Genomic DNA, 11,429 nt, shown 5'->3' with positions numbered 1-11,429 from the left:
CAAAATAAAACTGCAGTTGTTGTAAAAGCTTGAGCAACGTCGTTTAAAAAAACATACAATTTCCTTTATTTATCCCTCGTGTGTGTCTGGATATTTTGTTTTTAAATATTATTTTCGCCATGATGATGTGTTGTTTCTGTGTTAAATACTCCTTTCCTTCCATGCGGTGGAATTGCAAAAATAGTATGTATGTATGTATAGATAGATAGATAGATAGATAGATGATAGATAGATAGATAGATAGATAGATAGATAGATAGATAGATAGATAGATAGATAGATAGATAGATAGATAGATAGATAGATAGATAGATAGATAGATAGATAGATAGATAGATAGATAGATAGATAGATAGATAGATAGATAGATAGATAGATAGATAGATAGATAGATAGATAGATAGATAGATAGATATTTGCACAAAATAAAAATGGATCAGAATTAATGTTGATGGCAATTCTAGACAATCAATTTTTCAGAAAGTCTCCCCCCAAAGAATATGAGCATACAAAGGGACAGGGGGAAAAACATGAGATTCGCAGAGGTTGAAATGCTGAAAAATCGAAATTATGAAATAAAAAATGAGTAATTATTGTTGCTGCCCCGTTTTCACAATCACAGGTTTCTCTGTTTATGCGGCCATCCATACGTAACCCTAACCCATGTTGAAATCTCATTTAAATGAAAAACAGAAAGATAGAACTAGTTAAACCTTCTTTATTGTTTGGTCGGATGGTTAACTGTTTGCCCAGATATCAGATGTGCAAATGTGTGCGCTGCACTCCAAAAAGATGAAAGACCAAAACTCATCTAACTAGCTGAGATTGGCATTTATATTTCAGTGATAAAGTATGCAAAAACATTTTGCTCAAAAGTTAAATACAATCTAATACAATTGCACCGGTACACACATAAGACGCACTGATTTTTGTGTTATTAAAACTATATAAATGATAACGCATACAGTCAAATAAACATTGTCTTAAAAACAGAAATCACATTAAATTATTTGGAAAGAATCCAGCCACATAAGCTTAAAATTAAGAACATTTAAATATTCAGTTTCTACAGGATTAGATTAATTGCACTCATCAAACATTTACTGATATCTAAGACCTGTGGAACTTAATAAAAATATCTTGATAAGGAAAAGAGAAAAGAACATAATTTAGTCTACAATTGTGGGTATCAACTTATCAGTGTCAGTGCATCCGTACAGTATTCACAGCACTTCACTCTTTCCTCATTTCATTGTGTTACAGCCTTATTTGAAATTGTTTGAAATGTATTTCTTTCCTCAAAATTCTACACACCAATGCTCCATTATGACAATGTAGAAAAATGTTTTTGAGAGTTTTGCAAGAAAAAGAAAAGAAAAACAAAAAAGAAAAATTATTTGAGTCCAGACTTGAATCAAACTAAACATCCCCAACAGAGATCTGGCTGCATGGATGTCTCCCGTCCAACATGATGGAGCTTGAGAACAACTGCAAAGAATGAGATAAATTGCCTAGAGATAGGCAGATACTGATTTTAGGCTGTAATCATTGCCAAAAGCGAATCAACAAAGTATCAAGCAAATGCTGTGAACACTTTTGTAAATGTGATTTCTAGGTTTTCTTTTCTTTTTTTTAAATAGAAGACCAAGAATTAGCTGGTCATAAATTTAGAAACACACGACCATAATGGAGTGTGTGTAGGTTTTTGAGGAAAGAGATTAAATTGACACAATTTTGGAATAAGGATGTAACATATCAAAAAGTAGAGAAAGTGAAGTTATCGGAATACTTTCCGGTCCCAAAAAGTCAACGCAACAGTTCCATTTCCAGCAGCTTCACCAAGTAACATCGAATCACAGTTACATGCCACAGAAAGAGCAGTGGAGGTTGTTAGTTTAGTCTGAGACGCTCCTTCTCAGGTGAGATGCAGCAAGGATTTGTAAGAGGTGTAAACATTTCTACTAAGCTCTAGGTGGTTATGTGAAATGCAATCACAAAGTCAGCAAAGGTGATTCACATATGTTATAAATGATGACTTTTTGGTCTGGCATACCCCTTCATTTTTCCAACGAATCCTTGCAAAAGAGTGATTATTTTCCAAAGGAATTTCACTCATAACTCCTGAAAGCCATTTCTAGTGCAAAACTCGGGAACTTAAGTAGTAAACAAAATAGTTCCCATTTCGCCACCTTCGGACAAATAACTTCACCAACCGCTCATACTTCTGTTTCACTTTGATTCAATAAACTTTACATTACTGTGTATAATACAAGCAGCTGACTTTTAAGCCATTTCTGGGATGGGTGTGTTCACTATTATCAACATTAAAGTGGATCTACTTTCCAATTGAAAATTCTAAAAGAGGGTCAGATTTGTACCGTGTTAGTTCGGGGAAACCTCCATGTGTTTCTGCTGTTAGATGATTGCAGAGCAGATTAGCTTGTTTTATTTATTAAGCGGCCTCCTTTCTTCGTCATTAAAAATCACTTGCTCTCGCACTAAGGCATGTGGGACATAGTGAGGGCGGAGGCATCAGCACTGCGGGGATCTTTCACCCCGATGATGAGATCATTGGTTCTCCGTGTTCCCTCCACCAATGAAAGAACTTCCCTCCATTCGACATTGTGCCCTTTTGCTTCCAGCAGCTCCACGTCATCCTTTAAAAACTCAGCTGTAGCAGGTAAAGTAAAAGAAAAAAGAACACGACAAGAAGGTTAAGATATTTTTTCTCATGCGGTTTAAATATAACAAAGGGTGTAGCAATCACAACTTGTTCAGGTTATGTGTACTGCATGTCTCTATGAGATATTTTACACTGTTGGTCACTTTTATAGCAACCCTGCCTTCAAATAAGTTAATCTTTTAGTGTGGGAGCATAATCTAAAACAGAGCTTTTAAGAAAAGGCACACTTTTTGTTACATTTTTGAGCTTATATGGCCATGTGTTAAGGATGAACATTTCACCAGACCATTTGATGACCCACTTTCTATTTTGTGGCATAATATCCGTGCTGTGCAGTCAAACAAGGTTTCCACAGCTTTTGGAAGAGAAACAGGCCCACACCATAACAGATCCCCCACCATACTTAATGGTCTGTGATGCTGTGCTACATACAAATTCTTTGTTTCAAGCCAGAGCCATCTGGAGTGTGGCTCTGGCTGATGTTTGTTCTCAGCTGATGTTTGTTCTCAGCTGACCACAGTGCGTTCCTCTTATAGTCTCAGTAAGGTATAGTAAATCGGTGTGTTTGCATGTGATACGACAGGAAAGACCCGCATATGGAAAGCAGCTAATAGCTGTATACAGGTGCTGCAGTTTTATAACAGTGATGTTTGTTGACGTTTTCGTGTCTATGATACCATCCTGCTCTCTGTGTGTTTGGTGGAAAAATAAATATGGGTCACTGTCCAACTTACAGAACACATACATGGGTCTCAGTCTCATGTCATGTTTATACTTCAGAAAGACAAAAATTTAAGAGTTACTGTAAGATCCCAGAAAGTCTAAACATCTGACAAAGTTAATAAAGGCATTTAAAATTGTCTCAACATTTTGCTTAGCTCTGGTAAACTGCTGGTATAGACACAGACACTTGGTGTCTTTGTTTGCCAGAGGCAAGCTTCTACTTTACAGAGTGCATAATAAATTATGCAGATAAAGGTAACGATTTGCAACAGAACATGCTTAGAGCAGGAGAGGTTAATATTACTATGTTTGTGATATTAACCTCTCCTGATAAAAGAGGAAAAACTCACCGTCCACTAGGAGTATGTTGTCCTCCAGCTGTGGGTGGAGTCTGCCATACGCTAAACTGTCACTCATATTTTTGCGCAAAGAGAGAACATTCATAAGTACCTGTGGAGGAATTACGTGAACTGTAATAAAATATAAATTTTATGAGAGCTGTACGTGTAACAGGACTAAAAGGTGAATATTTAACCTGTGTGATGCCGCTCAGGGCCTTCTCTCCGTTGGAAGATCCAACGGCCACATATGTGCCGCATAATCCCATGGCTGGCCTCACCGCTGTGGGCATCAGGAAGGACATGGGTCTTTTTCTAGCCTCAATGAGGTTATGCTGCAACAACAAGGAAAACAAAGAAAAGAGCCGTAAGACGGTGCAACAAATAATTTGTTGATGATGAAGAAGTAGGTCAAGCTGAAGGTTATACATACAGGGTTAGGTGATGAGCTCAGTGTTTCATTAGGCCACGAAAAGTCCAGGATCTGGCTATTTAGAAGAATACCTGACGCAGTCACTATCCTACTGCCAAATGGTTTATTTAGCGAGCTAAAAGAAAATAAAAATACAATGAGTTGCAACCTTAACAATTTGGGTATTTTTTTATCAAACTGATAATAAGACGTACCTGACGACTGAAACAATGTGGTCATCTGGGCCCATAACCATGACTTGTGCGGCTGCTGCTCCGTCGTTCATTGGAAATGATGAAGTGTAATGGTTGACAGAGAACGCTTGGGAGTCGTTGATCATCTTTCGGAGCTGGGAAGCCTCTGGTTTACTGGAAGACCAAAGGGAAGAGGTTCTGTACTGACGTTTTACTAAGAGAGAGAATAATTTGGCGTCTTACAAGGTGGAATCATTTGTACCTCAGCATCTTGTCAACAATCTCTGAGACCGAATTGTTAAACATAGGGTCTCCCAGCCCACTGGAAAGGGCCAATGCTATCTTCACAGCCTGGGGAAGTTATTGTCAAATAAAACAGAAGAAAACACAGAAATCAATCCAGCAGGCAAAGTGGTGATACTCTATAATCAGAATTTAAAAATTATTATTTACCTCTGCAATCCAGTGGTAGGTGCTACTTCTGGGTACTTGGCTGGTGATGTTGTAGCCTTCAAGAATATTGAGTGCAGTGATCAATCCAACACCCGCATGTGGGGCTGGTGCGGCCATGATATGATGTCCTTCAAAAACACCAACAAATCACAATATTAAAGACATGATGACATCAAACACAAACAAATCAAATAATAAAATGGGCGGAAATATGTGGTTACTAAATAAGATCAGTGTTTGCATTGAATTTGGATTCCTAGACTAAAAACAGGTCACTTCAGGTCCAAAAGAGCATCAATGACACTTCTGCCAAAGTCAAGAATGAACATTTAGGTCATTCTAGAATCATCCAGGAAACCCAGAGGACTAGTAGAAAAAAGTGTCTATACCACATCAAGTGAATATAGTAGTTGAAAGTGTCTCTCCAACTGCTCAGATGGGTAACAAGGAACATTTACCTTGATAGGTGATTTCCACCGGCTGTTGTATGACAGTGCTGTAGTCTCCAAAGTCTTCCTCCGTCAGCACACCATCTTTTGCTTTCACCTATTACAAAGCTAGAATTAGGTTAAATATGTTTATATTGCTTGCTTTTACAAAACATATTTCATCAGTTTGAGTTAAATATGTTCCTTGTGTCAAGTAAGAGACAAACTTTTCAAGATGGCGATGAGGAACGAGATTTTCCAGTGTTTGCAACCGACTGCACTATGTCATCTATCATCAAGCTAAAGTCTTCCTCGAGTGTGTCAGTGCCTCGCTAATCAAACACACAGCTTAACACCAGGGAGTGTACTTTTAAAGGTCAGGACCTTCAAAAGTAGGGTCACTGAAATGGCTGAGTGGCAATATCAAAGGATGAATGGTTTGTTTGTTTCTAATACGCTGATATTTATTCAGCCCTGTGTAGGTCATTTTATTGAAAAGTCAAATCTCACTGTTCAGCAAGGGTTTTATGTGACAGACCAATAGCGCAGAGATCAACAAAGAGAAAGGAAAATGATACATCCTGGTACAACAGCTTTTTATGTATCAAAAATATGAATTCAGCCACCTTTCCATTAATATTGTTTAATTAAGTTGACTGCAATCGATTGCCATCAGAAGCAATAAGATTACACAGGTGGGATGCAGAGATCAGCATATCAAGTGAGACAATTTGTTTACGACACAACTGTGAGTTAAGCACTCCAAAAATCTGGAGTTTATGGGGTAAGAAGAAAGTTATTGTCGAAATAAAGCAACAAGAAGTCCTGTTTGGAGTCTGTCAAAAGCCATGAAGAAAAGCCACAGAAAACGTGGAAAAAAGTGCTCTGGTCAGATGAGACCAAAACTAAACTTTCTGGAGTGTTAATGCAGAAAAGTTGTCCTCAAATCATCTGTACAAGGTTAATCTGCAGCTTACTCATCAAAGCTACACAATCAGTAGAGTTATCATTGAATGCCGCCAAAATCTATAACTTTCTTTAGAGCATGATGCAACAAGACAGTCTATTATAAATGTGTTAAACTACAGGCTATATAGAAAATTTAATATAATTTGTGTTTATGATATTCCTGTGCAACCAGTGATAACCATATTATCAACATCAATTCCATTTTGACATTAGTGTTCAATAAAACCAATAAAATGATAGAATAAAATGAAGTAGACTTTTGATTGTCTGCAGAACAAAACTCATCTTGTAGGAACACTATACAAAATTTATGACTGCTAATAACTAGACAGAAATCAATCTTCCTTACTGCAGCCACCATTTCCTGTGCCAGCTTCCCAGTGTAGAACTCTGATATTCCTTTGTCTGCAACCGCATCCAAAATGTCTGCTAAATCAAGGCGCCGGGTGAACTGCCCGGAAACTGGAGCGTGACCGTTGGGGAGGAACAAATCCCGAAATGCGTCTGACACATTCTTATTCTTCACTTCATTCACAGCTTCCGCTGCAAAACAATAAACAAATGAAAGGGAGAGCGAGGTGAGGTTACAGCTGAAGTTTGTGTGCCTTCACTTCAAGTTGTTTGAGAGAAACAAGGTGCCCTGCTTCTGCCTGCAAAAAGGAGCAACTGTAAGGACAATTAGTTGCACCCGGAGTCTGGCATGATAATAATCTATAATTACCCAGATCGTGAGTAACGTTGAATCCATTTCTGGCTACATCTGCTGCCATGGAAACAACATCCTTCCACGGTATCCTAACAAAACAAAATATTAAGTCAACAGACAACTTAATAGTCATGCTAGCAATCCTCAGTTAATCATCTTAAGTTGATAAAGCCAGATAGTATAAAATACTGCTTGCTGGCACATGATAGCACAGCAGGCAACAATTTCACTGCAAAAGCAACAACTTTGCTCTGGAATCACAGCCAGATCTTGTATTTTACATCTGAACATGACAGATGTAAATAAAATATTGTTACAGTTCACTTAACACATAAAAAAAGCCATAAAATAAAAGCAAAATATTTAGTTTTATTAAAAGAATTTTAACAGAAAAATGAAATTAATGGAGATATGCAAAATATAATGGCTTCTAATAGATTTAACAAATAACTTTATCTGCATAAGGACCTGCCATAGAGCTGGTGAGCCTGATGCATCCCACTGAGCATCCCTGGAACTCCCACTACCAACCCTGACTGAAAGAAATTAAACGACATGTCAGAGGCAGCAGAAAGCGACTTCAGACCTTTATCTCTCACTTCTACCAGGCTGACATGAAGAAGAAAAACTTACTTTAAGGTCAAGGTTTGCGAGCAGCATGTCCTCCTGAATGGCAGCTGGTGCCGTCTCTCTGAAGTCAATCACTCTTGTCTCATTTTTACGAATGTTGTGCACCAACATGACGCCACCACTACACATCAAAAGAGCGCAACGCAGACGTTCAAGCAAGCATAATGATTAAGTTAGCAAGCATAAAGCATGTGATGAACCAATAAAAAGTAGTGCTGATTGTATAATTATTGTTTTTGAACATTCAATTTTGGCCTCATATACGCTATGTCCACTGCATGCTTTGTGGAGAAATAGTAGAAACAACGCTTCTTATGTTGTTCATTCAACAGTGGTTTTATTTCTGCCATTCTTCAATGATGAAGGCCAGATCTGTGGAGTGTTTGACTAACAATTGCCCAATCATCAAATTCTCTCACCTGAGCTGTAAATCTCTGCAGCTTAGCTCAGTTTTACCACTGGCCTCTTGGCCGCTTCTCTGATTAATGCTCTCCTTCCCTGACAATCAATTTGGGCTGGACGGTACGTTTGCAGTCTCTTCCGATACTCAGATGATGGACTGCATGTAACTCAGTTAGATGTGAAAAGCTTGTTATTGTGTTTTATACACAATAACAAGCTCTTTAAACCTCACCAAACTTTTGTTATTGGTCTTCCTGTGATGTTCCTTCATCTTTATGTTGTTGTTTTTAAGTTTAAGAGACTCACCCTCCAATGCCAGAGGTGTGAGGGTGTACAATTCCCAAACAGAGAGCAGCAGCGATGGCAGCATCCACACTGGACCCCTGCTTCTCCAAAACCTCAAACCCCAGAGATGTACACTGAGCTACATCTGTCACCACCGCTCCCTGGTTAAAGACCTAAAAACATAAAAAGACAACAGAAGGATGCATATTCATCACACCTTTATTGTGAAATGGCTTACACAAGTGCAGACAAGCAGATACACACCGTAATCTCTTAATTATTAATTTCAGAGAAGCAGAAGTGATGCAAAGCTGTTGGCATTAAATGAGCAGGAAGCAGCAGTAGGCCAGTACCTGTGGATCGCCAAAGTAGATCTGCATGATGAGGGCAACAGTGACTCCAGTAGCGAAGGTGAGACAGGCTGTGATAATGACCGTCAGCCCGTCCCGCTGACAGGCGCAGTCCTCTGTGAAAGGGTCGACGGCGGTCTCCCGCAGCGAGGCGACATCGTGGCCAGCCAAGTCTGAGGCGGAGGATGGGAGACGCTGCAGGCGAGCCGTCTTGAGAAACAGATCTGGGTCTGGGATGAGTAAAGCATAAATGAAAAGCAGCCATAAGTGGGAAAGAAGATGACACAGTGTTTCACAAAAAAAAAAAAAAGCACCTGGTGTTAGATTTCACTTCTAAATTACAACTCAGTGTAGTGAAACTAGAACTAACTGAACTTGTGTGAGTGATTTATTGCAGTGGTTCTAACCAAAGATTTAAATGAACAGGCAAGATAAGCACTACTAGGAAGTATTTTTGCATAATGATTCCTGAAGTGACTTCCTGTGTCCTACCTGTGTCTTGCTCGCTCAGGACGTTGTCTTCATCTTTGCGGGATTTCAGGGTGTTTTCTCCAGATGTCACATCATCCTCTGGCAGCCGGGGGAAGCTGGTGATGCTCATGTAGTCTACTGGAGAGTAAGCGCTCCCCAAGGTTGTCTCCGGGTTGGCATCCTTGTCCACTCCACTTGCACCCGGATAGGCTGCCACGGCTTCTGGAGCAGGGTTGTGCATGACTTGCAGTGGATCTTGTACTGACTCTGTTTTCTAAATTCTTGAATTAGGCCAAGAAATACATGTTTGTAAAAAAAAAAAAAAAAGTGGTGGAGGAAGGTAATAAGAAATCTATTGATTTCCTCTTTTTAGGGACTGCAAATCCGGAACCTGCAGCTTCTTTAAATCCTCATGATATCCCAATCCTGCAGGGATTTGTAGTTTTAAGTGTGACTGTGGCACATCTAGATCACTGCAGCCGGGTTTAATTGGGAAACGTCTCATTAAGCCAAAGCACACGTGTGTAGCTCCAATGCAGGTGCTTTTCCTTCCACCTGGACATAAAAACAAACATGCAGATTGACTGACTAGTTTTAGATAAGCAGTTTCCTGATACAGCGACGATGAGCTGCGTCTGATGGGATTCAATAAAACTACAAGACGCCTAAAGCAAACGTTTGCACATAAGACGTCATGTTCAATGGAAAGGTCAACTAACAAACGAGTGTGTTGTCAGTAGAAACAGCAGCGTTGTTACCTGTTAAAACTCTGAGGTTGAATTAGTGCGCTGTTTATTTACCGCGCTGCTACAAGCTAACGCATCTTTCCATATATACTGCTTCTAAGAGCATCGGTGTGAGGCAATAATACTTACCCTCGTCGTAAAATAAATGTTCAATATAAGCGTTCCTTGGCGGTGTTTTTTTTAATTATTTTTTTCTATGTTTTTATGCGGAGCCGGTGAGGAGGAAGGACGGAGACCGAATCGCTCCCCGCAGACAGACAGACAGACAGACAGCCGCAGCTCGACGCTGAAGTTCACTTCCTATTGAGTGTCGGACAACCGGTAGGACTTGTTTGGGGATAATTATCAGAATATGAACACTCTGTTTTAAATATCCATTTGAGTGTAACTGAAAGGTAAAATTGGATGCCTGTAATATTTTCCAAGCGAAAAAATTAGCCAGAGGGCTCTGGTCGTCTTCTTTATGCCAACGTCAGACTTACTTCAGTGGAAAAGAGCTTGAGGCCTTGATGGTTCACTGAAGTCTCCTTCTGGGAAACATAAATCCCGAGCCTCTTCTCTTCGCCTTTCTGCATCATTGCAGGAACAAGAGGGGAAACTCTCTGCGCGATTCCAGGACTTGCTGCCTCCGAGTGTTGGTGAACTGGCTGGAGTGGATAAGCATGTCATAGCAGGTGCATAAACCTGCTCAACCTTAAACCCTCCCTTTATTTATTGTCTGACAAAACAATGAAAGAGTCTCAGATGTCGGTCTACTGTTACTTTTTCTCTCTCTTTTTATTATTTGTTCCGCAAAGGGGGGAAAAAAGATGAGAGAAAAAAAAAACAGGTGGCAGCTATATTAATAGTTGTGTTTTGACATGGGCAAAAGGGCTTTTTGCCCAGGGTAGCATCCCAACCCAGGGCGCCATGAGACAGTGACTGTGTTCATGAGACTCTGACTCCTCTGGAACCCAACGTACAAATAAATAAACTCCAAAATAGAAGCTTATATTTCAGTTCTGATATTAATTGGGAGACACAGATGTCATTCCAGGTCTCAACGCCAATAATTTAAATACAAAAAAACAGACATGCAAGTCTGTTTTTATGTAAGGTACAGAAATTTCTGAAAGCTTATGTGAAGATACTACATCTGCATAATATCGTCACTTTTCTCCATACTTTATGGCAACATTATTTGCAGCGATATACTCACTTGCACTCCCATTTAAAGAACTTTTTATTCAATTTTCTAAAATTTCTTGATCGAGCTCTTGGTTTTCCTCGAAACATTTCCCATTTTAAAAGCACACTTGTGAAAGAGCGCCTCTCCCTCCATTTCCCTTCATGTTCTATTTTACTTTGATTTATTAATTTTGTGCAGGGAATCAGAAGGAGGAACTTAACTGTGGTGCTGTTAATGCAACTCCCCCTGGCCACATTATAACATTATAAACCTGAGACAAAAAATATCACCCTCACTGCCAAAAAGAAATCATGGAGATTTGTGCCGTTCCTTTGGGGTGTTTATTTTTAGCATAATTGTGTGTGTTTTCACAGTTGCTGTATTGAGTTTCTTGTGCACACTATTTTAAGTCAGTGTTACACACAAGAACACAACGCCCAGATCTACAGACAATATTTACACTTGATCGCC

The 11,429-nt window shown here is 39.4% G+C and overlaps 1 protein-coding gene across 2 annotated transcripts; it reads right to left on the bottom strand.

Moving 5' to 3' along the window:
• Nucleotides 1-698: 698 nt before the first annotated feature.
• Nucleotides 699-10,491, bottom strand: LOC129370425 (glutathione hydrolase 7). Of its 2 annotated transcripts, none has more exons than XM_055046406.1 (16): nt 10,273-10,491; nt 9,066-9,599; nt 8,577-8,803; nt 8,245-8,396; nt 7,540-7,657; nt 7,375-7,442; nt 6,922-6,995; nt 6,550-6,743; nt 5,262-5,349; nt 4,804-4,931; nt 4,613-4,701; nt 4,372-4,524; nt 4,178-4,292; nt 3,942-4,079; nt 3,757-3,856; nt 699-2,671 (listed from the first exon to the last, which is right to left on the bottom strand). In XM_055046406.1, exons 2-16 carry the CDS (start codon nt 9,283-9,285, stop codon nt 2,499-2,501), a joined length of 2,037 nt encoding a protein of 678 aa, XP_054902381.1. In that variant the 5' UTR covers nt 9,286-9,599; nt 10,273-10,491; the 3' UTR covers nt 699-2,498. The 2 variants fall into 2 exon arrangements, with proteins under 2 accessions (XP_054902381.1, XP_054902380.1); XM_055046405.1 differs by lacking the exon at nt 10,273-10,491 and adding an exon at nt 9,920-10,133.
• Nucleotides 10,492-11,429: the final 938 nt, after the last annotated feature.

The sequence above is a fragment of the Poeciliopsis prolifica genome, unplaced genomic scaffold (genome assembly GCF_027474105.1).
Source record: "Poeciliopsis prolifica strain line A6 unplaced genomic scaffold, Auburn_PproV2 SCAFFOLD023, whole genome shotgun sequence".
In the NCBI taxonomy this organism is placed as follows: Eukaryota; Metazoa; Chordata; class Actinopteri; order Cyprinodontiformes; family Poeciliidae; genus Poeciliopsis; species Poeciliopsis prolifica.
This window is presented reverse-complemented; position numbering and strand designations above follow the sequence as displayed.